The following is a 26,042-nucleotide window of genomic DNA, read 5'->3' on the forward strand; positions in this document are numbered from 1 at the left end:
GCAAATGACTGATCTAAGTCTGTGCTTAATAGTGATCCATTGTGTGTTCTTGCAAAAAATTAGTGCTAGATCTTGTAAATGTGCTGTAAATCTTTTTAGTGTGATAGTTTTGAAAATAGAGGGCTCATTGTAATGCTTGTCAACATAAAGCTGCAATGCTCTTCTAGACTAGGGATAAAGGACACTAAAGGACTAGGGATATTGTGTGAACTGCCCTCACGAGGGCTGTCAGGTGCTTTTGGTTACCTGCCACTGTACTTTGCCCTCATTCCCAAGCAAACTTCCCAAATGTGTTACACTGCTGGTATTTTTTGTGGTATTAAAGGCTGTGGTGCAGACTTTGCTCATTCCAAAACTATTTTTTCCATGAAAGTAGACTACTACCCCAACCTCTTTGGATTTAGCAGATCTTTATTAGAATGAATATTGTGAACTTGTTGGCTGCTTCAAGTGTCTTAAAAATTTCTGTGTCTAAACCTTATTTACTTTATCAGTGCTGAGTCTAATAACACAAGTCAGTCACAGACAAGATTTCCAGTGGTAGTTCAGTGTCTGACTCAAGTGCAATTGGTATCAATAGAAAGTTTATGCATCAGGCACTCAATATCTGTTTTTGATGCTGTGTTAAGCTGACTTTCTAATAGTTCATTGGGATAGTATGGGATGATGTATGGTCCAACATGGCTGCTAAATTCAGTTAGTTATAAAAGGTTTTCTTCAAGCATAGAGAACGTGTATATAGGGAATAAATTATTGAGCTTGATAGAATCTACTAATTATACTTCTTTTTCCAGTTGGTAAAACAAAGCTGCATTCGTTTCCTTTCCCTCCTTTTTATGTAAGACATAACTTCACATCAGGTATTCCTGTGAAGTCAGTGAAAACATGCAAAGAATAACAGGTTTGCCAAAGACATTTATTAACTCCTTAAATGATGAAGTTTTTAGTGATCCCTTTCTACTTTATGCACTTTTTCAATAGCTACTTGCTGTTTCCAAATTCAGGGGAAAAAGTCTTTCACTCAACCTGATGTTATCTTGCAACTTTATATTTTCAATTCCTACTGATCTTCTCTCTGCATCAATAAAATATCCATTTCATTTTACCCTCTCACTTAAGAACACTTCACTGGTTACTAATCTGTTTGCAAGGAACATGCAGAAAAAAGATCTAATAGATTCTTGCCAGATATCCCCATGGATTTCATAAGACTGTGTGGATTTGGTGGGAACATATTAATCTTTGTAAAATATGCATTGGTACAGGCACAACAAAAAAAGGTGCAGTGCAAAGATAACAGAGTGCTCATGCACTCTGAATTTTCTCCAAGCAATCAATGCAGATTACTGACATACTTTTTTATATTCACAGCAAGAACTTTGCTAAATTGATGTATTATTATTCCTCTGCCTTCCTAATCCTTTCTTCTGATTCAGGTTTAGCCAAATTCTCTTTGACTTTTTCTATTGAAAAACACCTTTAAATTGCAAACTGCAGCATTTCAGCAGAAGCAGGCTGGGAATACAGCCACAGATGACTTCAGTTTGATACCACAGAAATGAGTGGTAATCTTGGTCCCCATAGGAAATGCGTCTCATCAAGGAAAAAATCCAGAAAGCATATTGTCTGGAGACCTTCTAGTTGCAGTTGTGTAATTTGTTTTGTTTTGGAAGCAGTGACAGGGAATACGCCCCAGACTGTAAATAGGCACCTGGTGTTGGCCACAGGAGGGATGATGCAGGGGACAAGCCCACAGAGCAGCATGTGGACAGGCGTCAGCCCGTCGGACAAGCCTGTGGCCACGTAATAACCGTTCTCCTCAACAGTCTGGAAGTCTAACACGCTTCTCAATCTGATTTTCTCTGCAGCTGCCTCCAGGACTGTTTGTAAGAAGTAGTGGTGAAGGCCTGGGGATGGCCATGGAGGCTTGGAGGAGGCAGGACCCAGTGATTCTGCTTTTGAGGAATAAGCGTGGCAGCCCTGGGTCTGGTGTGGAAGATGCGAGGTGCTCCAGTGCGGGGTTTGTGCTCTCTGCAGACAGGATGGGGGCTGGTGGTGTGAGGTGCAAAGGAAGGTAGAGGAAGCAGATCGCTTGCAAGTGCAGGGAGCTGAGATCAGGGATAATAACCAGGGAAAGCTCCTCAGTCATGCTGAGACAAAATGAAAGAGCTGTAAATTCAGTGGGAAGAAAGCAGGAGAGACATCTTCATAGTCAGAGCCAGAGCGGTGCTGTGTGAAAATTCCTTCAAAAAAGGATGCATCTCCCTCATCTCCTCCCTACATGCCATGCATTAACCTGGTGCTTGGCTGCACAAGGATGCAATACTGCCTGGATCCAGACAGTCAGGCACACCTGTGCTGTGGCCTGGTCTCCACACTGCGTCGCTGCCCGGGACCAGGCTGCGCTGGGGCTGTCTTTGCTGCACACTGCTGCACCAGGCATTAGAGAGAGGAACCTTGCTGTAGAGTTGAGAAGCATCTCCTTTCCTTGCTACTGTTTGAGTTGCCCCTCTAGAGACAGGTAGCTTAATTCATAGTAAATTGAATACATATTTGATAAATATATATATATCCACTCAGGCTAGAAAATCAATAAAGTTATAAGAACATTATTTGCATCCTAGACTTCTTAGCCTTTGCTTGGATACACCAATCATGATCATTATCAAATATGTGTAATTGTTACCTTGATCTGTTACCTGTCTCTCAAAATGCATTTTAGACACCTATAAATAATATGTTTTGCTTTCAGTTAGCCTACTAATTTTAGGGTTATATACGTATACAAAATGTAATGAAATATACTATCTTTCTCTGCTGAATAGTGGCATATTTTAGGACTTTGAAGGAGAAGGCAGTCCTACAGAATATAGGATATACCTAACACTGTTTGTTTAGTTTGCCCTGCAGGGTTCAGGCCTTCTGGCCTCCCCACAGCATGCAGAATAGTAACTCTTTCAGGAATTACAGTTCAAAGACCAGTACCCAGTTCTCAAAGGAAACTGTGCTTTTAAGAGGGGCTTTAGTTGTAGTAAGAGAGGATTTGCACACCAGCTCTCCTTCTGCTTACTATTGCTCTTGTAATGAAGCAGTGGGACTCTCTCTGAACCATTCCTCAATGAGTCCACTCTACTGACCACATATGTAAATGAACTTCTAGGCCATATATGACAAAAGCCCCTCATTTTTTCCTGTCACTGTGATATTATATATCTTGCTTGTCTTAGCAGTCTTCTACCAGTGTCTCTCTGTAGGGATTTCCCCAAACTTTCTGCTGATACTTTCCTCACAAACATTACTTAAGCCTGAATTCTGCATAGCTTTCCTTGACTTCTGTATAAGATCTATGTTTACAATGAGAGGGATTTATCACATGTAAATTTTTCCATATAAAAAACAAATTTTCTAGTCTAAGCTAGGTTTTCTCTACAGTTACCGGAAGAAATGGGCAGCTCTCAAGCATCACCTGGCTTAGGGCAGGAGAAATTGTGCTCTGGAGACACCTCTTCCTCTTTGCTGACTGTTGAGAGAGCCCAGGGACTACTTCAGATTGATGCCTACCTTTTAGGTCTCTATATTAAGGAGCAGTCCAATTATTTGTACCAGAACATAAAAGATTTGAGGCTGCCCACTTCTTTTGAAGCTTGAGGTTAACCACAGTCATTGCCTGCTCCTCTCTTCCTTAGGCTTCTTTCTTCTCCTGAAGGCTCCTATGGAAACCTACATTATTTATAATAGATGTATCAAGGCCTCTTGTGTTATCCAAGTGCATTAAAAAGTGCACATTAGGGACAATCAACAGAACTATTTATAAACCACACCTGTGAATTAACCAGGGCTTTCCCCCACATTTCCATAAAATAAAATGTTTTTTTAAAGGTTGCCTAATTGTTTTAGCTTCTGTTATCCAATCCTTTGAGCTCAGTGTAACAAGCAATTTCTTCAAGCTGAGTTGCCTTTTAATAATAGAGTGGAACGAGGCTTGTAAAAACTACATTGTTATCTCACAAGACTAAATTAATCATGATGAAGGCAAAGCCTTCAGTTGTGCTTTTTTTTTGTCGTCTCTAGTGTGAGAATGTTGCTGAATTATTGTTTGTTTTGTAGCTAGCTAATGAAGTAGGAGAGGAGTTTTCATTATGTGCCATTTCAAAATGATAGTTTCAGGCTCTCTTATTCAGCTTTCAGTTACTTTAGTCCTGGTAATTTTTTTCTTTTTACAGAAAAACCCCCAACCAGTCCCTGAATAGAATCTTTGGTAGGCAGAATCTCACCATAAAGTGCAAGTCTTGGTTAGGAAATGGCTTTTCAGACAGACAAAATATATGAACCTTATGTTACATAGGTATCTTACAGGTAATCTACCAAGTTGGAATAAGAGAGAATGCCCAGGAAACAAATTGTTTTGCTTATGTTCCTCCAGCAAAATGAAGTAACCTGCCAAACACTTTACATTGAAACAAATATATATGGTAGTTTTCTATGGATGCATTTACTTAATAAGGTAGAAATGTCTAGAACTGTTGATGTTAAAACACAGGCACTGAGGAGTTAACTGTCAGGAAAACAAGAGAAGCTTGGTATTTTTTTCCAATGTATTGGTAAAAAAGCTTAGTGTCCATTATGATAGATGATTAAACTCTCTACAGATGACAGGGCCTTCTGAGGACCTTGCACACCCCTTCGCTTTTGTGGGAATTCCTTAGAGAAAGTCCTCACCAAAACTTCATCTCATTATACATTTCTTGAAGGCTGCAGTGTAAGTGCTACCTCCTGCTGTTTGCCTTGGGGCATTAGCCCTCCCCATGTTTCTTCTGGTCTGAGTGGGACTTAGGACTGCTTTTGCTCTAGCAAAAATCCTCTGAAGCAAATTGAGTTTCTTTGAAGATGGGTCTGCGTGGGTTTAATGTGTCTGCAGGCAGATGGGACAGGGAAGTCAGCGCTTAGAGGAAGCTCCTGATCATCATAGGCTTCCCTCATCTTCCCAGGTTTCTTTCTCACTCTTATCTTCGTAAGGATAGGTCCTCAAAATTAGGCCAGTTATAGATCTTCAAGTGTTGAACAAATGAAGGATGGGCCATGAAGCAAATCAGAAGGACCAAAGCATGGCACTTTTCCTTTTTGCCCTTCTATGGGTCAGCAGGACAGTTGTGGGGGTGAGAGACTACCTGATGCATGTCCTGATTTTCTGCTATTACCTCCCCAAACTCCCCCTCTCTTATTTCACAAATAATACTATTTTTAAAACATGTATATAACGAAGCGTTTAGTCCAAGAATAATCAGAATGAAAATAATTACACAGGCAATGTAATTCTCCTATTATGACCCTACCACATGCATACACATACATACATTGCATCACTGAAGATAATAGATTGAGAGGAACTTATTGCTCTGAAAAAAATAACATTAAGAAGATAGAATATACCAGGACAAAAGCTTTCTTTTCCCTTTCTTCCTACCTTGTCTCCCTTCTTCTGTTTTCTTCTTTTTTTTTCTATTTTTTCTTGATCCCTGTGTGTAGGACTTGACTTGCAGCTTCCAAGAGGTTTACTAGTACTGCCACAAGGGCATGTATTCGGCCTGCAAAATCTTGAGGCTGTAGGCAGGTAAATCGGAATAGGAAAGCTGGTGATTATTAGACTGGAAAGAGGGCAGAGGGTTGATGTGTAAAACATTATGCTCCATCTGCATTCGGGAGCCAGATAAATACTGCCGGAAGTTTAATTCTTCTTGCATGCCTGAGGAAGAAAAATGAAACAGGCACTGTTCCCTAAGCAGAGGTGACTCTGCAGGGCTTAGACTAATACTATTAAGGTCCAAAACAGAAAAGGTTGTTGCAGTCAGCAATATTACTGCATGACCCGCTCTGTCAAGCAGCTAAGGATCCTAAGCCCAAAGTTAGCTGATTTTCTTAAACTGTAGGAACCTTACTGAGTTTTAGGGAATCAAAGTACAATAGAGGGACCAGGAATATAAACCTAAAAATGTTTTACCCATTCAAAATAAACATGCCAGATATGATTATGGTAGGTCCAATCATCAAAATGGACTACAGAAGTCTGGTGTGTGGCTGTGGCATCTCAGAAGAGAATAGTATTTTTTTCTGTGAGAATGATGCTGCTGGACATTACATTTATGCTGTTCTAGGTGTATGTTTTGGTAACTCTATGGGTGTATGCATCTGTGTACAGACACATAAATACTTCTCCAGTCTTACTCACTGTGTATTTGGTTTCCTTCTTTAGAAGACTTGTAAAAACTCCCCTTTAGCTACAATTCTGATCAGAAATCAGTCAAGAGCTTATGGCTAGCAGAGCTTATGTATTAATTTTTCTATTAATGATAACTTAAGCTTTAAATCTAGATTTTTTAATATATATACACACAAGTCAATTATACATATACATGTATATATGTACAGGTCAATGATACCGTTGATTTGTTTATGTTTATTTCCCTAACCTTTGTGTCATGTCTTCTTTTGTTGTGCTCCATTAGAGATACAGGCGTCACGTCTTCAATAAAAACTTTTAGAGTGTCTATGCCTTACTACAGCTCCTGGGCATTGTTTCAGTATAACTGTGAAATAGTAAGCACTTTGTAAACCATACATTCCAGCGCTGAGAATTTGCTGCAATGCTTTTCTTTTCCTCCTTTTCTTGCCCCCACTACTATCAGCTGCAATGTCAAGAGAATTGACATAGCAGAAAGCTGATAGATGACTGTAGCATGTATGAGTGATACTTGTGAACTTTAAAGGTCTTTTTTTGTGTGTAACAAAACTAGTAAGTATCCTCAAAAAGATTCCGTCTGTGCAACTCAGTTGTGTTTTTCACATTTGTATTATTTTTTTGACATTACCTTGGTGGACGGTTTTATGGTAGTTAAAACATTTACTGACATGGAATTATACATATTTTCTGTGCATTTATTGTTTGTGAGTGGAAGCATCTTCCAAATTCCATCTAGTGGGGAGCACTCTCTCATTAGTGCTCAAGACTTAATAGCCTCAAAGACAGGTTTGCAGAGGGCTTTTAGATCGTTAGTTCATCTGCTGTTTTCCCTCTGCAGAGGAGTTTACAGAGAGTTCGTCCCAGAGCATTTTTCTCTGGGATCCTGTATGTCTGACCCCACTGGCCTGTCCCTGGGCAGGGGGCCTTTGAAGAGGAGTGTACAGGAGTTAGTGTCGCCACGTCCACCCCGGGGCCACACTTGCCTTACTGATTACGGAGGGGAACATTCTCAGTTGGACCTGGAGGTCCTGGGTATGGTAGTGTCAAAGACCCCCAGCATTTTAAATTTGTGTCAGTCATGAAGGGACCTGCCTAGGTACACAAGCCCGAAGCGGGGAGGGAGGGAGAGACAAGGTGTATTGGTGTACACCTCCATGTTCTGCTAGACTTTACCTCACTGAGCTCTGCTGGTTGCAAGGTGGCTTTGTGAAGCGGCTTATGCTGTGTGGACGGAAATGGGTCAAATGCTGCATTCATAAGGGCGGTGTACGCATTTCTCTCCCCCTTGGATTGGAGGTCTGTACTCATTTCTGCTGTTCTGTACTGGCTATAACAACCAATGTAAATGTATGCACAAAAGAAATACCACTGATCAATAGAATTTTAATGCTCCGTGCCAAAACCTGTTTGGATTTCTTTTATTTCTTCAGCATGCCTAGAGGTCTATTAATGACTTCAGTCCTGTAGGTCTGGAGGAGCTGCCTTCATCAGCATTAAGTCCAAGATCCAATTTAGAATGACGTAATGCATTAACATGCTCTCGACTTGCATCAGTGGGAAGGATTTTCCACTTTACAAGATGTGCCCTGACAGAAGCTTCTTGGAGATGCATTTACCTAATGACATTGATTTACTGTCTGGACTGGGTTGCCTGCTAATAAAACCTTTCAGACAAAATCATGATGATAAGTTATTTTATGGCTTTCATTTATGACAAAATATGCTGTTTTATTTGCTTTATGACCTATTTCTCTAAGTATATGGGGAAAAGAGCTATAAATAAATTCTGTCCAATGGCCATATTTAAAATGGGTGACTTAGTGGAGCATGCTGAGTTTGTCACTCAAGTTTTGCTTTTGAGCTTGTGAGCAGACTCTGCTGATAAAACATTTTTGGGCTCCAAAAGTCTATATGGGGAAAAAATGGAAACTATAACATCAATTAACTTAATCCTACTAAAAAAAAAAACCCCAAAAATTCTCTAAATTATACCCCACTAAGGAAAGATAGGACATATGTGCTGAACTTTGCTGACAGTAGACTTGGACCCCATTTGCTTTGCATTTACTTACACCAAAAATGTAAACAGGGGATCTAGCTATTCGCAGAGAATGCAAAACAAATTCTTACACTTCTGCTGAATGATACTTGCTGGCTGCTTCTTCGTATATTTTTTTCTCCAGCTGATATTATTAGCTTGATGCAGGGAAGGAACTCTTTACTTCTGAAGTAAGCAGCAAGGAATTTTTATGATTTTTTTTTTTTTTTTATGATTCAGAGTGCAGAATTGTGCCCATGGAAGTGAAGCGCCTAACTCCCACTAGTTTCATTATGGAATGGAATTGGCTGTCATGAAAAAATTGGGTTTACTCTTCACTGGTACCTTTGGCACTTCCAAAAGGTGACATTGATTTTAAAAGTCTTATATAAATATCACCTGCACCTACAAGGAAATTAGCTAATGAGTGTTCATTTTAAATTAAGTAGCATAATATGTGAATAACTGTTCAGTAGTTGGGAGGAGGTAATACACGTAAGCCTTAAAAATACTATGAAGATCTAGAAAGCTGTTGCACAGCAAACAAATGCTTCGGGGCAAACCAGAACTGCGTGTAAAAGTGAATACGTAGTCTGTTGAACACAGTAGCCAGATTTTGCTTCCAATCTTATCTGTCCCATCTCACTGAATTTCGGAGGGAGCATGGACGTAACCAGAAGTAGCATCTTCTTGCAGCCCACTCACCGATGGTGCTTCACATGTGCTTTCAGTTCCTGTAATGCAATCCCTGAAGTGAAGTGCTGGCATCTACCCTTATGTTTTTAGGCATCTCATTTCATTGCTTTTGTTTTACCAACTCTCTTCTCTTCTGCCTGGTCCTTTCTGTTACATCTACGAAGCCTGTGCACCAGGGTAACATACCTGCTTCCTGTGCACTAAGGCCTTCCTCCTCCTCCTTTTCCTCCCCCTGCAGCTCCTTATGTGCAAAGCCTACCTGAACTGGTTTTATCACCTCCTGATGAACCTCTTGTTGAGTTTCCTCATGGTGAGGCCAGTCCCACTCTCTTGGCCATTCAGATCAAGCCTAACATGGGTGTGTCTGTGGCTTGACGCTTAACCCATCATTTGCATCATTTAGTGGTGATGTACCAATGAAGGATTATAGGAGAATATAGCCAATGGGGAGGAAAACCTCAAACATGTAAGTGCTGGTAAAACAGAAATGAGTTATTAGTTGACTGGTCCTTTTACCTCCCTTTTCCACATGTCTCTGATACACTCCATGGTGAGAAACATGTTAATGTTACCACTTTCATTTATCTTATTTTATTAATCTCAGCCTACCACCAGGTCTTTCACTTTCTTGTTCAGGAGTCTGTCATGTTAACTAAATAGCAGATTTCTTGACGAAGTGCATAGCATTAGCAGCTGCTAAGGCATGCTTTATTGATTGCTGTTGTTTTTTATAAATTAAGTGTACTTCTACTGCTCTCAGCATTCAGTTGTAACTTAGATGTTTCATTTGTAAGGCAAAATTGAGGTTCATGAAAGCAAATCTTACCATACAGATACTGGCTACTTTCTACAAGTTTATTATTCCCTAATTTCAATGGAGGGAAACCACTTTATCAATCAGCTGCATTGAAAAAAGTAAAGGCAAGAGGTTAATTATGTTGAATTACTTTTTTCAAGTAGAATTTAGCTTCAGTGGGGAGAGAGATGTTTCAGTCAATGTTGTGAGTATTGAGCTGAGGCAGAGTCTAGGCAGCAAGGCAAGTTGACCAATGACTGCACTAAAAAAAAAGATGAGCTTGATCTTAGCTTGGAAATCATTAAGGGAACTAAGTAATCATTAAATCTAGGAATGGGACCTAATGGAAATCGATAAGAGAACAACTATGGATATTTCATGAGCAGCACTGCATCATGTTCTCATCTCTTCAGAAATAAATAATGAGATACTTGAATTTCTCTTTGAACAACAATAAATGTAGAATGTGTAAATAACATGGGGAAAAAAAATCCTTTGGGCCATCCTCTCAGTAAGTGATTTCTACAAGACTTAATTAATTATTGGAGTTACTTGTGAAACAAGCTTATATGAAACTATGGCACCATAAAATATCTGTTTAATAGTTAGCCCCAAACCACATCTAGATTACCTTGAAACTCTGAGAGTTCATTACCCAGAATTATTGAAAAATTGCCAGTGTAATTTCATTCTGCTGAAGAACACAGGATGAATTCTGCATGAAAACAGCTATATGCCAGAAATCCTGGTAAGCAATCTTTGTTAGGAACAATGCCTTATACGGTTGCTGTAATATACTCATTAACCTTCAGGTAGTTTGTAGATAGGAATAGGTATGTTATTGCTGCACTTCTGACTGGTAACTTCTCATTACCTATTTGAAAGGAAGAGCAAAATCAACAGGTCCGTGACAGGGAAGAGTGTTGGAAAGGAGAGGTGGGAGGTGAACTCTGGAGCTGGAGCTACTTCAGCCAGTTTATCCCATAGGTATGTTATTGCTGCACTTCTGACTGGTAACTTCTCATTACCTATTTGAAAGGAAGAGCAAAATCAACAGGTCCGTGACAGGGAAGAGTGTTGGAAAGGAGAGGTGGGAGGTGAACTCTGGAGCTGGAGCTACTTCAGCCAGTTTATCCCATAGGGATCCTCTTCACACAGGTGGATCCTCAGCCTGCGCAGAAGAGCAGGGGGCAGTGAGGAAGCAGTGGAGATGTGAGCGTAGTTATACCACATAGACTTCTGCATCCAGCTTAGCTGGGGAACTGGGCTCCCTCTGTTGTCAACAGGAAAAGAAACCAGCTTCAACAACACTCAACTCAAGTTGCCCATGTTATGCTTATTTTGGAACATCTTGCCCATCTTGACAGCTACCTTGGACTAGTCTTTTGTTAGGGATCTGAGATGGCTGCACAAGCATGGAAGAGATTTGAGTTTTGAGGAGTAACATTCACAGCAGCTCTTTAAAACATGTCTGTCTCTCATCGCACTCTCAGATGGAAGCTTTGCATGTTGAATGGTCTGTGGTGGTTTTTTTTTTGTTGTTTGTTTGCTTGTTTTTTAAAAACTTTTCTTCTAACCTCCAAAATGTCTTTTGGGCTAGATTGTTCTTATTTCTTCCTTGTCTTTATGACAGTTCATATGATTTGATTCTTCCATGCATCTCTGCAGAAGGGCAGCTGTAGATACAACCAGGCTTTTAAAAAGGTGCAGAGCTGTAGTTCTCTCCTAGGGAAATCTGAATTTAGATGGTTATCTACAAGAGGTGGACAGAAGAGCTGTGGCATCTTCAAACACTGACAGAAGAGACTGTGATGGGCACTTTTTCTGATCACTATGACTATAATTAAGATCCAAGAAAACCTAGCTTTTAGAGAAATCTTTGTGGTTGTAATTTCTTTTCCCTCCTTCTCTGACCTTAGGTGAAGAAAAGGGAAGCTGGGAAGTGACTGGTGCTTGAAAGGCCAACAGGATGCTGGGTGGTTTCTGCCTCAATCAATCAGCCACATTTGATCTCACACTCCCATTTCTTTGGGTAAAACAGGTGGCACAGTTCCTATTGACTTAACAGGGTCCAGGATTTTAGTAGAATTGCTCATGTTTTACGCTGCAGTGAGGCATCTGGGACTTTCCCCTGTAACACTGCTGGGCACTGAGGCTTTCCTGAGCTCCATAACGGAAAGAGAAATATTTTCCTAACGCACCTCTAAAGGAGTAGTGTCTGGTTGGTGCTTTATCACCAGCTGCTCAGCTCCATTCAGTTACTCCTCATTTCTGTTAACTTTTAGATTGTGTTTTCTGTTTTGTGTCTGACACTGGGGTCAATTTTTCTGACAAACATAATGCAGTATGGCTGGGAAAGTGGGGAGTAACAACCTGATCAGGTTGAAAGCACTCATCTGCTAGTTTCTCCAAAGCTTTTTACTTTTAAGGGAGTGTTGCAGATTTGTGGTATCAGTGATTTATATACTTTCATAGTCAGCAGAAAATAATATTCTTTATAAACATGAGATGTCCTTGATCGTATGAATAGAATTCTGCTCCCATCTCAAGTAGCAACTTCTTAAGCTTTATATTTATGCATATTTGGCCTCTACTTTTCTCACTTGTGTTGTGTTCTTGGCGTCACATGAAGACTGCTGAAAACACAGGTCGTCTCCCTCAGCTTTGTAATTATGACTGCCTTTGCTAATGGATGGGAAACAACTCTCTTCAAGGGGAGTGGACAAAAGCAATTTGACACTCGGTCCTGGGCTGTTCTTAAGACAGAGCTGAGCTTTTCTTAGCATTCCTGAAGCTGTCCCATGGCGCTGCATGAGGTGGCACTCCCAAAAATGGTCCCTCATCTGGCTTTCTGTATCAGCAAGTCAGAGTACAGTGCTCAACCTTGATATAAACTGAAACACATGCATATTTACTGGGTTATTCATTGTGAATTAATATCAGGCATGTTGCCAACAGCTCAATAATTGCTAGATCAAACTAGGAGTTTTTAAAAGAAAATAAAGCCTTGTAATAAATATTATCACTATATATTTTTAGTATTCTTATATAGGAGGCTTATGTTCCATTAGCACAAGAAACTGATTTTAAGTATTCTCAGTTCCCTGTGAGGAAGAAAATTATTCCTAAGTCCTGGTCAGATAACAGTTATCTTGCCTGTGATGCAGGTCCCAAAAAAGTATGTTTGCTTTTTTCTTGCACAAGAGCCACAGATTGCCTGAGGAGTGTGTTTTGATGGGGCTCCCTGAGGGAAGAAATGCTGTCAGTATGGTTCCAGGAAGCAATAAGCACCTTCATGAAAATAACTCAAGTCCCCATCCTTAATCCCTGCCTATCCTTTTTTATCTGATGGACTCAGCGAGGGCTGGAAGATAACAGTGTGGCTGAAAACGAAAGGGAGTTAACAAGATGTGACCAGTCAATGGATAAAACAATAGGCGAAACCCTCCACACTGTCCAGTGCCCAGGTGTCCTTCCCATGCGCAGGTAGCCATGTGGATCGTGGTGAGTTTGCTCTGCTGCTTAACACTCGGAGGGTTGCCACGGACAGGCGGCTCGTGCCCATCGCAGTGCAGCTGCGCCTTCCACAGCCTCAGCGAAGGGACGAAAGCCAGGTATGCCGATACTCTCCCCAGGGGGGTTGCCGCTCTTTCTCTGGGTGTCAGGGATTTTATTTCTTCTCCTCTAAGGATGCTCGGAGGAGAAAATATTGCATCCAGACTTCGTGTCCATTATTTTTCCAGTCACTTTGCACTCTAGCTTTATTTGCAGAGGATTAGCTTCTGAAAACATAGTAAGCTGATTTCAGAGAAAGCGTTTGGGCATCTCTGTGAGAACAGAAGTGACATAATTGCTGCTGCTGCCATGGCAAAAAGGGAATAAAATTTAAACAACATTTTGTTTTGTTTACCTTTATGCTGAGAATGCTAGTTTTAAAAGGCTTTATTCTACTCTGTTGGTTTGTTTCTAAAGTGTAACTAGATTTGGTTTATGTTGTGGTACCAAAAACTGCAATCACATTTACTTAAAAAGTCCTTCAGTTGGAGATTTTAGGCAAAGCGATAGACTCTAGATGAGAATGAACCAAAACAATAGATAAATATAATAATAATAATAATAAAAAAAAGATAATTCTTAGACTGGAAACTTTCAGTTAAAAAAGACGACAAAACCAGAAAGACATCCATTTTTGAATGCAATGCCTTTGTACAGACATTACTCTGGACGACTGTAATAAAAAAGTCTTCCTGAAGGGTAATCACAAAGTAATGATCTAACAATGAAATACAGGTTGCATTTTTATAACGTATGGTTCACAGTAGAGGAGGTTTTGTGACAGAGATAGAGTATTTTCAAAAACCTTTGGAAGAAATTTTTTCTAGAGAAGACCACAGTACTGAAATGAAAGGCTGTCCCCTATATTTTGGATCCCTATGAAATAGATCTACTTTCTTATCTCTTTTATGTTACTATAGATTTAATGCCAGAAAGTTTCCCAGTAAGAAGCGTGGTAGAGACACAAATAGTCTACAATTGTGCAATAGCAGGAGAGCCAATTATTGCTCCATATATTGTCACAGTTCCCAGGGGAATTTCCTTTCAGTGACTGGAAAAAGCTGTTAAGATACATAATAAAGCAAATATTCATTAGTCCCTTAAGGAGCATAATGTCACCTTTTTTCCTGCATTATGGTTCATATTTCTCACTAGTAGAAGGAGATTATCCCATAGATTAAATGTGTAGTGCTCACTGACAGTTTAGGGACGCTATGAGAAGCAGACTGTTTTACTGCCATACTGTCTCTGTTATCAAACATTTTGTGTCATGCCTACACACACAAAGAAGTTTTACTGAAAGAGGATTTCTCAATTTTTCTTATTTGACAGATTTCTCTCTTCCTCAAAATCTCAACTTTCAGCTGAGGGTAGGCAGGATTTAATGCCACAATAAAAGTGCTGGATGAGAGTAATGTACTATGCTTTGATTATAAATTAAGAATTTAACTATAGGTTCAAATAACATTTAACTCTGGGAAACTTGCATGAGCAGTTCAGTGATGTTATTTGTTTTTGTTCATAGTAGAGGAATAATTACTTTTGCAAGGTGGCTTTGTATTTTGTTAAGGACTTGCCTTTCTCTCCTTGCTGATAGGCAAATTTCAGTGCAGTCTGAGAGACCTGTTTTGTCTCCCTTCATTCCTCATGACTATCTACAATCCCACATCTTGGCAAAGTCAAAGTCACAATTTTTTTTATGAAGGCTCTAAAAATGCAGCATAGATTTTTCATGATTTGACCTCTAGAGATCAGAAGTGAGAAGGAACTATTAAGACACTTAAATCTACCTTGCTTTTAGTATGGCATTTTCCAGAGTTAATTTTCTGTGTTTTGACTCTCACAATTGTACATGCTTGCGGTGCAGTGACTACTACCATCCATACACACCTTCCATACTATTTCATTATAAAGCAGAGCTGCTGTAGTGTATTTCCAGTAAGTAGTTAGTTGGCTTTCTTATCCTCATTTCATGAACCAAAGATCCTGTGCTGTATTCAGTCTATATTACTTCCTGCCATCCCACATGTCAGTAAGGCTTCTTTTCATATGTCTTTTGTTGTTCAATTTATGGATCCTTTTGTTTTAACATGCACTAGAATTCTCTGTTGTGCATGAATGTTGTCACATCGTAGGTACTCTAAAAAAAATAGAAAGAAAAAAAAGCATGAACACTATATGGGCCAGACTTAGACTGACACCACTCCAGGAGAGGCACAACACTGCAATCTCTGCAGTCAAAAGGTACATATGAATTACTGCAAGTTGATGTACTTATGGTGATGATGTAGAGATCAGCAGCAAGTAAGAAGTGACAAGAAGAAAGCTTGTGAAAAAAGAAAGGCAGATCAAAATCTTGCATTAAAATGAAGTTCAAAACCTTTTCAAAATACAAGAAAGTCACATCTGTGTTTCTGTTTCCCCACTAGGACAGTGCTGTGTAATGACCCGGAGATGACCCTCACTCCCGTGAACATCCCTGTAGATACGTCCAAGCTTCGGATAGAAAAGACAGCCATCCGCAGGGTGCCAGGAGAGGCTTTCCATGGACTCCACAACCTGGAGTACCTCTGGATGCCCTATAACTCCCTGGCCAGCCTCAGCGGGATCACCTTCAAGGGCCTCCGTCGCTTGCAGGAGCTGAGGCTGGATGGGAATGACTTAATATCATTCCCCTGGGAAACCCTGGCTGACATGCCACAGCTAAGGCTTCTGGATTTACACAACAATGAACTTACCTCAATCCCTCCAGATGCTGCTCGTTATGTCAAGAATATCACATACCTGGACCTGTCTAGCAATAAGCTGATGACTCTTCCTCAGGCTCTTATTGCCACTTGGGCCAACCTCCAGGCTGTTCCTTACTTCCCCAATGATAACTCCAAGATCATCCTAGGTAAGAGAAGTGCCTGTCATTTTGCAGGGGGCACAAATGACAAGAGCTCCACATCTTATTGCAGCATTTTCACCCACTGTGGTTACCACAGCAAATACACTGATAATTTAATACCCCACATAAAGTGTGCAAATTCATTTACACACTAACAAACTCACCTCAGGCTCTCCACACCCAGCTTATTACACCATAAACTTCATCACTTGCTTGAATCTTTGTAACACAAAACTGGTGACTCTTGCTCAAGCCCATTTTATTTATTGACACTGCCATTTTTGACAGAAATACAAATATTATTAGAGTTCCAAATCATTTATGTTCTCCTTTTAAATAACGGTTACCATGGAATTGATCCATTTTAAGCAGCATTAATAAAAAGATGGATATTTATTATGTCCAAATTAAAGAGGAATAAAGCTATCACTGAGCATAAAATCTGGGTCAGGACTGCCAGTTTGTCTCTTTCCAGAGCCTTGTTTATCTGTTCACACAGAATTAAACCCTAGTCTCCCCAAAGCCACTAAGACAGTGCTGTCTTCAAGGGCAGCTATAAAGTTACAAGAATCCACTCTTTGCTGGTAATTCTGGGCTTCTCAGAAGTATGGCTTTGGGGCAGTTGTCCATTTTGTGTCAGAGGGCATATTACAGATGACTGCCTTGAATCCTCTCAGTTGCAGTATCCCCAGATGAGGTTTCGAGCACATTTACTAGTTCAAGGGATTATTATTCAGGCTTTTAGTTCAAATCCACGGCAGGCTGATGATGGTTCAGAGTTGTTGCCATCTGCTGTCTTCACTTGCTATGAATTGACCCAGCTCCATTGACTGTGTTTGATCTGCAGGGCATATGCATCTGTGTGTACTGCCTCTACAGCCACAGATGTGAGTTCAGGCACTTGCTGATAATATCATCAGAGACATTGAGAGTTTTCTCTCACTCTGGGAAGTACCCACTGCTCTTTGTTCTCTGGATAAATTGGTGGGGTAAAGTTTTTAAAACCAGATTGCAGTGGAAAGAGACACAAGACTTTAAAAAGATTCAAACTGCCACCTACAAAGCTTTTAGTGTCCTTAGCAGGTGTTGTTTAAGTTTTCATTAGCATCAGGAGAGGAGCAAGTGTTTCATCTCATTTTGCCAGATGTGGTATCAAGTTCTTTAAGACAGAGATGGCTGTTTGGGATTGCCCTTTTCATTTGTGTCATGACAAGACACTGCCTAGATCATACTCTTTTCTTTTTTTATTTCTTAGAGTCAAGTTAGTTACCTGTAAAACTGTTACTCCATTCAATATAGGTTAGGAGAGTGTTATGTTGAGAAGAAGAGATCATGGCTTGATATTTGTGGCCAGCCTGAGTGTTTACATAGCCAGCTGCGCACAGGTTGCTTGTGCCAGAATCCTAAAAAATTAATGTAGGCAAATGAGTATAATGCCAAGATTAATATGGTAATGTATATTACCGTATTAACTCCAGCTCCTAGGTCCTATCCTGCTGACACTCATAAGGACCAGGTATATGAAATGCATGTCCCTTGCAGGAGCAGAATGAGAGAACACAGCTGCACATTTCCGTTTTGCTCTGCTAATGACTGTTGCTTATGTGGGTATAAAAAAAAATCTATGAATAATAAAGAGTCAGCCCAGTCCCTTCCTTCATCTACAGTACATCGTTGTGGCTCCTCTTCAGAGCCCTTACTTGTAAACTGCTTCAAGAAGTATTTCTAGCAGTAGCTTGCTGGCTGATAGTCTGTGCCAAGGCTGCAAGCTTGCACATGAGGATTGCCCAGGTGACCCCACAGGACTGTGCTGTGCAGGGCAGCAAAGGGCTCACTGGGGCTTTGAGAGTGCCTCAGCATCAATGGGGGCTGGGGCATCTGCCAGGAAACCTGGAATAAAATGTTACCTGTCTAGTGCATGGTCAGAAGTAAACAGCTAGCAAAAATGCCATAAAACAACAAAGACAAGCTCTGAACTTTAATTACAGAATCACAGAATCACTAGGTTGGAAAGGACCTTTAAGATCATCAAGTCCAACCATTAATCCAGAACCACCATGTCCCCTAAACCATGTCCTGAAGCGCCACATCCACACGTTTTTTGAACACTTCCAGGGATGGCGACTCCACCACCTCCCTGGGCAGCCTGTTCCAATGCCTGACCACCCTCTCAGTGAAGAAATTTTTCCTAATATCCAATCTAAACCGCCCCTGGCGCAACTTGAGGCCATTTCCTCTCGTCCTATCACTAGTTACTTGGGAGAAGAGACCAACACCCTCATCGCCACAACCCCCTTTCAGGTAGTTGTAGAGAGCGATAAGGTCTCCCCTCAGCCTCCTCTTCTCCAGACTAAACAACCCCAGTTCCCTCAGCCGCTCCTCATAAGACTTGTGCTCCAGACCCCTCACCAGCTTCGTTGCCCTTCTCTGGACACGATTCTTTATTTAGTCCACTTAACTTTAGTATATTAATTTATAAGAACTGCCCTCCTGCCAAGGTCCACCACTTTCAGACCCCCTTCCAAACCCATGGAGTTTGCTATGCAATAGTCTCAGAAGATATTTTTCAACAGAATTTTTAAAACAGTTTATTTGAGGCCTCAGAGGCTTTTGATTGACCCTGTGTTTCTGTTGGCTCTAGCAAATTCAAGCAGCCCCTTGATGCTCGTGGAGCCCTGTAGTGCACCCTCTGTGCTTGTGTCAAAACTTGGTTCTTACTGAAAAGTCGCTGCTTGCATGACTACTGCTGCAGTGTGCCAGGGGCCAGCAAGAGTGGCCACTGCAGGGTGGACAGCTGCCATTTCCTTCTGCAAGGAATCGAGGGAGTATTAATACTCCTTACTTTCAGGCAGTTGCCAGCCCTGAGCCATGTCTTTCAGGCTGCCTGTGGCAAAGAGGAGGTGAAGCCCCCTTGGAGGGAGCTCACTCCGGTGGCAGGCGGGAGGCCTGGGATACCATGTTCCAGGCTTAAGCTTCAAATGTGTGCCTGGGGTTAGATGGTATAAATACTCCCAGTGCCAATTCTGCTAGCTGAAGTCATTAGAGACCATAAACTGTCCATAAGACAGGTGAATGTGAATGTTTGTAAGTAGGATGAAACAGATTTAATCAGGATGCAGCAACTTCTGTTCCTGCATTGCTCTAGTTCTGATTTTGCTATTTTAGTACCATCTTCAGAGGTCTATTTTTAATAGAGTAACATCTCATTTTTTCATAATTTGAGTTCAATAGATGCACACCAAGATAACAGAAAAAAGAAAAAGATAAACATTCTGGGACTCTGAAACAGGAGTGTATTCTTCAATATACCCTGTTCTAGGTGTATATTCTTAATATAATTATTGTTTATTTATGGTTTTTTTATATACTGTAAACTGTATATTCTTGATTTACTCCTTAAAACAGTTCTCTCATCTTATCAGTGTAAACTAGCATTTCAGGAAAAAAAAAAGATTACTAAAATTATGAAAGTAACATAGAATAACAGGACTGGAAGAGAACTCTTACAGTCAAGTAGGATCGACTACACCTATTGCAGACCTAACAGTTGGTCTGATAATCAGGCTAATATTTTAATAATCTCCAGTGAGAAGAATTTCCTAGCCTGTCTAAGGAAGAGACTCCATAGTCTCTTCATACCCAAAAAATCCACACCCCAAAACAAACCAACCCTCCCTCATGGCTATTTGTTTTTTCCATCCTGGAACCAAATGTGTGTATAACAACTTCTTGTTTTGCTTCTTTATGTGCATAAATACTGATGTTTTCATGATATGAATAATCTTGCTTTGAAGTTAAAGAATATGATTTCAGCTCCAGTTACCTTAGCAAGCCATATTTTTTCCCTTCTATTAACTGGCACCTATGGGATCAATCAACCTCAGCCAACAGCAGCGGGGGGCTGTCAGGACACTCCCTCCGCAACCCTGACACCCTGCATATGCACAGGCTGTCCTTACCAGGGCATATTAGGAGCCTGTCACAGTTCGTCCTGCTGAAAAATAGAAACAGAAGTGGCAGAAACAAAAGGTTCTGTTGGAATGACTTAGTGCTCTGGTTTATTTTGACAGGCTTGCAAGACAATCCTTGGGTATGTGACTGCAGTCTGTATGAAATGGTCCATTTCCTAAATTTCCAGTCTCCTAATATAGCATTCATTGAGCCCAGGCTGAAATGCTTCACCCCCCGGAGCCTTGCAGGAATCTTCTTCAGCCAAGTCGAGCTAAGGAAGTGTCAAAGCCCCGTTGTACATACGTCCGTAGCCAAAGTAAAGACCATCCTGGGCAGCACTGTGCTACTGCGATGTGGGACAACAGGGGTGCCCATTCCTGAGCTCAGTTGGAGAAGGGCTGATGGTGCTCAACTGAACGGCACAGGTGGGTTTGGTTTAAGCTTTTCTTGTACACGTGGGATAAATGAGGGAGACCTGCACCTTTATTTTCTACAGATTGTACAGCAAATGGAAGCTTCTGTGACAATAGATCCTTCTTACTGATAAAAGCCTCCCCCCCCAAGTGATGCAAAATAAAAATTTGCTGTAATTCATAATAGTATCGTGTGTAATGCAGTATAGCAGGTGATTTTTTATAGACTATAAAATTACTTACATGTTGATGTAAATACCATCAGATAAATGGATATTGTCATATGTAAAAAGTTAGTTTTGCTTTGTTTCATAACAATTTTGGTGGTGATGAGACAAGTTGAGGGGTTTTCTGCAAATCTGCAGAATCTGCTGAAGAAATGAAATATGTCCAGTTGTAGCAGGAGGCTTTTTTAGGTTAGTTAGTTAGTTAGTTATTCAGTCACTGGAAAGGCTTCCCACTGAATTATTTTATGGGTCTTTGACAGTAATGATGAGCACTATTAATCAGTTAGTAAACATCTCTGGCAGAGAGATTTCTGACGTGAATTCAGCTGGGATTCAAATCTGCTGTGGCAAAGAGAGAAAAGATTGCAAACATGCAACATCACTGGTATATTAAAAGAGAAAAGAGCCACTAAACTACTGAAGGATACAGTACTTCCGTGACAATGCTTCCAAGAAATGGTTCATTTCTGATTAAATGACAAGGCCTCTTGGGAAAATGCTCTGTGGGAGAAACGCTGACCAGGTCCCTCTTCTGTGCTCACCCCTCCTTTGGGGGAAGCCTTCAAACAACCACTGTTCTTGTGACCCATCATGTTTTCATTTCCATTCACAAGAATTATTTGACCCCAAATAGCAATGTTGGTCCTTTAATGTGTGTGGAATTTAGGGAAGAAACCTTTGCTGCACTCAAGGCAGTCGTCCTTAGCTTGTTGCCCTAGATCAGGACTTGAACCTTCATCCCTCCAACCTCCTTTGAATGCTACTGTCTCTCAGACCTGGCCCTGACTTTCACAGAGGATCTAAACTCAGCAGATAGGTTACTAAGTACGGGGTTACTGGGCTCCTCAGTGCACATGAACAGGGGATAGAGCAAATTTCTTTCACAGCAGTAGAACCACTTGTAATAAATATCCTTTTTTGGGATCTGCACAAGTCATTGGTCTGTTGTGCATGATGTGCAGGATGTAGCAGAGCTGCTCCTCATAATGATAATGTCTACGCATCGTGCTGCAAACATCCCTCCTACACTTGAAAGAGAGCCACAACAAAAAATAAAAGAGAGAATGCTTTCCTGAAAGCGTATGTTGAGTTTACTTTGAGCTACAACTGAGAATGATGTATTTTGTGCCCCATTAAATCAGACTTTAGCACCTTTCAATAAAAAGGTCGCTGAAAATATACATTATTTCTCAGCAATGGCAGCTTCTCTGACAATGCTATAATATGACTGTTTGAAATGTTGATGTTCTGAATAGAAAGGAGTGAGAAACAGCCCACAGTCTGTATGTATGGGGAAATGCCATAGGAAGACCGGTAGCTTTAAGTTTTTAAATATACCCATTCAGTAAATAATTAAACTGAAAAAGTAACTTCTGCTGCCATTGTATTTCACTGCCATTAGAATGTGCCCTGGTTGTCAAGGCTGGATCCTGACCCCACGAGGGCTTGGGAGAAGTTTGCATCCTGTCTTACCTTTGCCTTTCAGACATGTCCCTGGTTTACCTTTCAGTGAGAAAGGGCAGACATAGTATGTGCTCATCCTAAGGAAGGTAGTTAAATAATGAAGAAGGTACTTTACCCTTCTGCATGATCCCAGCTCTTTTTTTCTGCACAAATAGGAAAAGGCATAAAAAGCTGGTTTTAGCATTCTGGTAAGCCAAGTGAGAAAATCAACACTCAGCTGTGTACATATCATTCAGTGGTAAGTGATCAGCCTTCCCTGTGTTTGGCTCAATATAAAAAACTGCACTAATTTAGCGGTAATAGGGATATTATTTTTTCAGCTTTTTTTCTCCATATACGCTAGACTAGTCCACATATGGTTTTTAGAAGAAAGTCTCCACTGTTTGTATTGTCTGTGACTCAGAGAACTACATCTAATGTTCAACTAGGTCGTGTCACCGCCTACTTCTTCCACTCTTTTAAGTATTGTACCTACGTAAGAGCCTTTTTTTTTTTAATGGAAAAACCTTTCCTGTTTTGTTTTCAAACTGTATGTCAGTTGGGAGGAAATAGCATCAAATGCTTCACATATATTTGGTCTGAAGCAGTGTAAATCCCAACATAACCTAATTTTAGTCTTAATATCCTTTTCTTGGATTTACTTCAATGTTGTAATGTTCTTGGTGGCAAAAAGAAATTATGATTCTGCTGTATTGAGCAGACATTGGGCTGATTGTATCTTAACATTTTCTAAAATGTGTTATTAATTCTATTGATTATTGCCTATTTATTTTACATTTTTCCTTCCTTGCAGTTCATCAAGAGATTTCCAGTGATGGGATGAGCTGGTCTATTCTGGGTCTGCCTGTAGTCTCTTATCTCGACTCTGGAGAGTACATCTGTAAAGCAAAGAATTTTCTGGGGGCAACAGAGGCATTCATATCTCTCATCATTACGGACGCAGAAAGCACGGATGACCCCAACTCTAATGCCAAAGGTGCATGGAGTGGGAAGGTGAGCGGGATGGAAGCAGCTGCCTACAATGACAAGCTGGTGGCAAAGTATGTTATCACCACCTCCACCGTGCCTACCCTGGAGGCTGGAGTGGGCACCAGTGAGGGCCTCCTTCTCCCAGATGTGGCACAAGATAGCAACCCCAGAAACCTGCTGGTGAGCCCTCCTACCAATCAGCAGGAACCAGAGCGAATCGTGAGGTCTGTCAGGGTGATAGGAGACACCGACCAGAGTATCACCCTGGCCTGGAAGGCGCCACTGGCAAAGAACACAACAGTGTTCAGTGTCCTCTATGCTGTCTTTGGAGAGAGAGACATGCGGCGGATCAACGTGGAGCCAGGGAAGACCAAGATCACCATTTATGGGCTGCTGCCAAAGACAAAATACATTGCGTGTGTCTGTGTGAAAGGGCTGATCCCCAGGAAGGAGCAATGCATCATATTTTCCACAGACGAAGTTGCCAGCGCAGGAGGGACCCAGAAGCTCATCAATGTGGTTGTCATCAGTGTGGCCTGTGTCATTGCTGTTCCTCTGACGCTGGTGGTCTGCTGTGGAGCACTGAAAAGGCGCTGTAAAAAATGTTTTGTGAGGAAACCCAAGGAAATTCAGGAGTCCTATGTCACCTTTGAAAGCCTTTCTCCTGGGGCCAAGGCGAAAGGTGTGGAAGGAGAATACTTGACTAGACATACCCCCGATGAGTCGAACAGGCTGCTGTCTGCCCGATCCAGTGTGGACTCAGAAGCAATACCAAAGATAGAGGGGCAACCTAATGAATACTTTTGCTGATAGTAACTAGGCTGATTGTTGGCTCACTAGGTGGAAAGCACGTGGCTGTATACACGACTCTCTGCTCAAGCACTGCAGGCCACCTGGTCAATGCTTCTGTCTCCGACATGTTCTGGAGGGGGATGCAAGAGTGTAGATGGTGCCCAAGCTTCACAGAAACATGTTGCTAATCCCATTTGGGGTTTGCTGTTTTGTACCCAGTCAAAAGCTTCTGTGATAATGGACCACTTTTATTTTCGTAAAATGAAGCGTGCACACTGCGTGTGAGGACATTAAGCAACATTTTCTGAGTGCGCTCTGCTTGATGTTGTTTAGTACCTGCTCTGCAATATGCTAAGTATTTTATTCTCAGCTCTTTTGATGTTCTTTTGGTTGACAAACAGAGGAATGTTTAGTAATTTTAATATAAATATCTATGAAGGTGAAGATTGAGAGTCTCACCTTTTACATCCTCCATGTTTGCATGAAACATGCGGCTTGATGCTTAATATATCACTAAAGCCAGACAGATGTACAGCAACCCTTTCTAGTATGTCCAACATTATAACAGCTCTATGCTATGAATTCAGAGAAATGTGCAAAGGAGATATAGAAATCAAGCGACAAAACCCAATCCACTCCTAAGAATACACAATAGAGAGTGTTTTGTGATTGCATTTTGGCCCTAAACACTATTAAGATTTTCTTGAACAAGAGTACTGCACAGGTCTTTCAGTAGCAGGCCTAGTTGGCATTTTCTAGCTGTATTGTAATTAGTAGAGTATGATGTTTTATATCAGCTGTGCTAGTTAAAATCATACAATAGCCTACTCCGCAAACATGTGCAGTGTTGTAATGCTTTGTGATCATACTGAAAAGCCTACATTGGACAGTTCTGCAAAAATCTCCCAGGCTCAGCCAGGCACTGGCAGTTTGGTCATGAAAATATCTTGCTCTGTGCAGAGCAGGCGTATGTAATGTGGTGATAGACTGCTGTCCTGGCACACATCAGCCATACTTCCACCATAGCATCAGTGGTGGCAGAGGCTCAGTGTGGGCTTTTGGGTTTCAAGCATTTTACAAGTTCAAGAACCCTGAAAAGAACTGTCTAATATTCATCTAAATGTACTTGCATAACCAGGGTGAGCTAATCAGTTATTTAAGTCCTGCAGCTCCACTGGAATTTGGATCTCAGTGCTTATCACAAAGCACTTCTCAGCTGTATAATTTTTTACTCCAGTCCCACATGTAGTAACACTGTATATAATGTTTTTCTCTTTGTAATAAGTATTCTTCATGAAGAAAATTATATATATTCTGCCAAATGTTGAATGGGAGGGAGCCAGCCAAGTTGAAATGACAACTGATAAAGCTTACTGAATTGTTTTGAAACGTGTATTTTGTAAATTTATTGGAAGGATCTCCACTCACATTCTGGATATGTATGTCCAGTGTGGGTTAACAAAATTCACTGGCTGGAATGGAGCCCTGTATGGGTTTTGCAAGTCCTCCTTGTACAGAAGGGTTTCAGTTATGTCAGATTACTTGGCCTGATGGAAGAAGCAAGTAATTTGATCTCAACATAGAAATACTAGCAACAGGAGGTACATTACAACAGTTTCTGATAGGACTCCCTGTATTCCTTACATTGTATTGGGAGGATTTGTCAATCCCTGTACAAATGAATGCTATATACAAATGATAGTTACTTCTATCACTGGGCTGCATAGATTTTTAGGTTTACAAATAATGTTTTGCAAAATTCTGTATTTTAATACAACAGATTAATTGATTCAATCCGTAGTGTGCAATAGATCTATTACTTATTTATACAGTTGCTTTTCCCAGGATGATTTTTAGAGTGTCTCTCCAAGGTAGAGCAAAAATACTCTTCCAGGAGCAGTTTTTGGGATGAGTTGCAAGGATTGCTGTATTATTGAGCCTGATTCCTGCCCACACCTGCAGCGATATCACTGGACTGTGCAGAAATCAGCCTGACATGGCCCTGGATGGATA

At 40.9% G+C, this 26,042-nt stretch overlaps 1 protein-coding gene across 1 annotated transcript in view; it reads left to right on the top strand.

Annotated features, from left to right (window-relative positions):
- The window catches only part of LRIT1 (leucine rich repeat, Ig-like and transmembrane domains 1), a gene marked incomplete at its 3' end in the record, with an annotated part of 67,570 nt that extends 43,523 nt beyond the window's left edge, over positions 1–24,047 (top strand). Inside the window, exons 3-6 of the mRNA XM_082002111.1 lie at positions 13,255–13,382; positions 15,753–16,219; positions 20,284–20,589; positions 23,062–24,047. Of these exons, the coding sequence (XP_081858237.1) occupies positions 13,261–13,382; positions 15,753–16,219; positions 20,284–20,589; positions 23,062–24,047 (1,881 nt within the window). The 5' untranslated portion in view covers positions 13,255–13,260. The remainder of the gene's footprint in view (positions 1–13,254; positions 13,383–15,752; positions 16,220–20,283; positions 20,590–23,061) is intronic.
- Positions 24,048–26,042: the final 1,995 nt, after the last annotated feature.

This window comes from Phaethon aethereus, assembly GCF_964289735.1.
Source record: "Phaethon aethereus genome assembly, chromosome: 7".
NCBI classification, from domain to species: Eukaryota; Metazoa; Chordata; class Aves; order Phaethontiformes; family Phaethontidae; genus Phaethon; species Phaethon aethereus.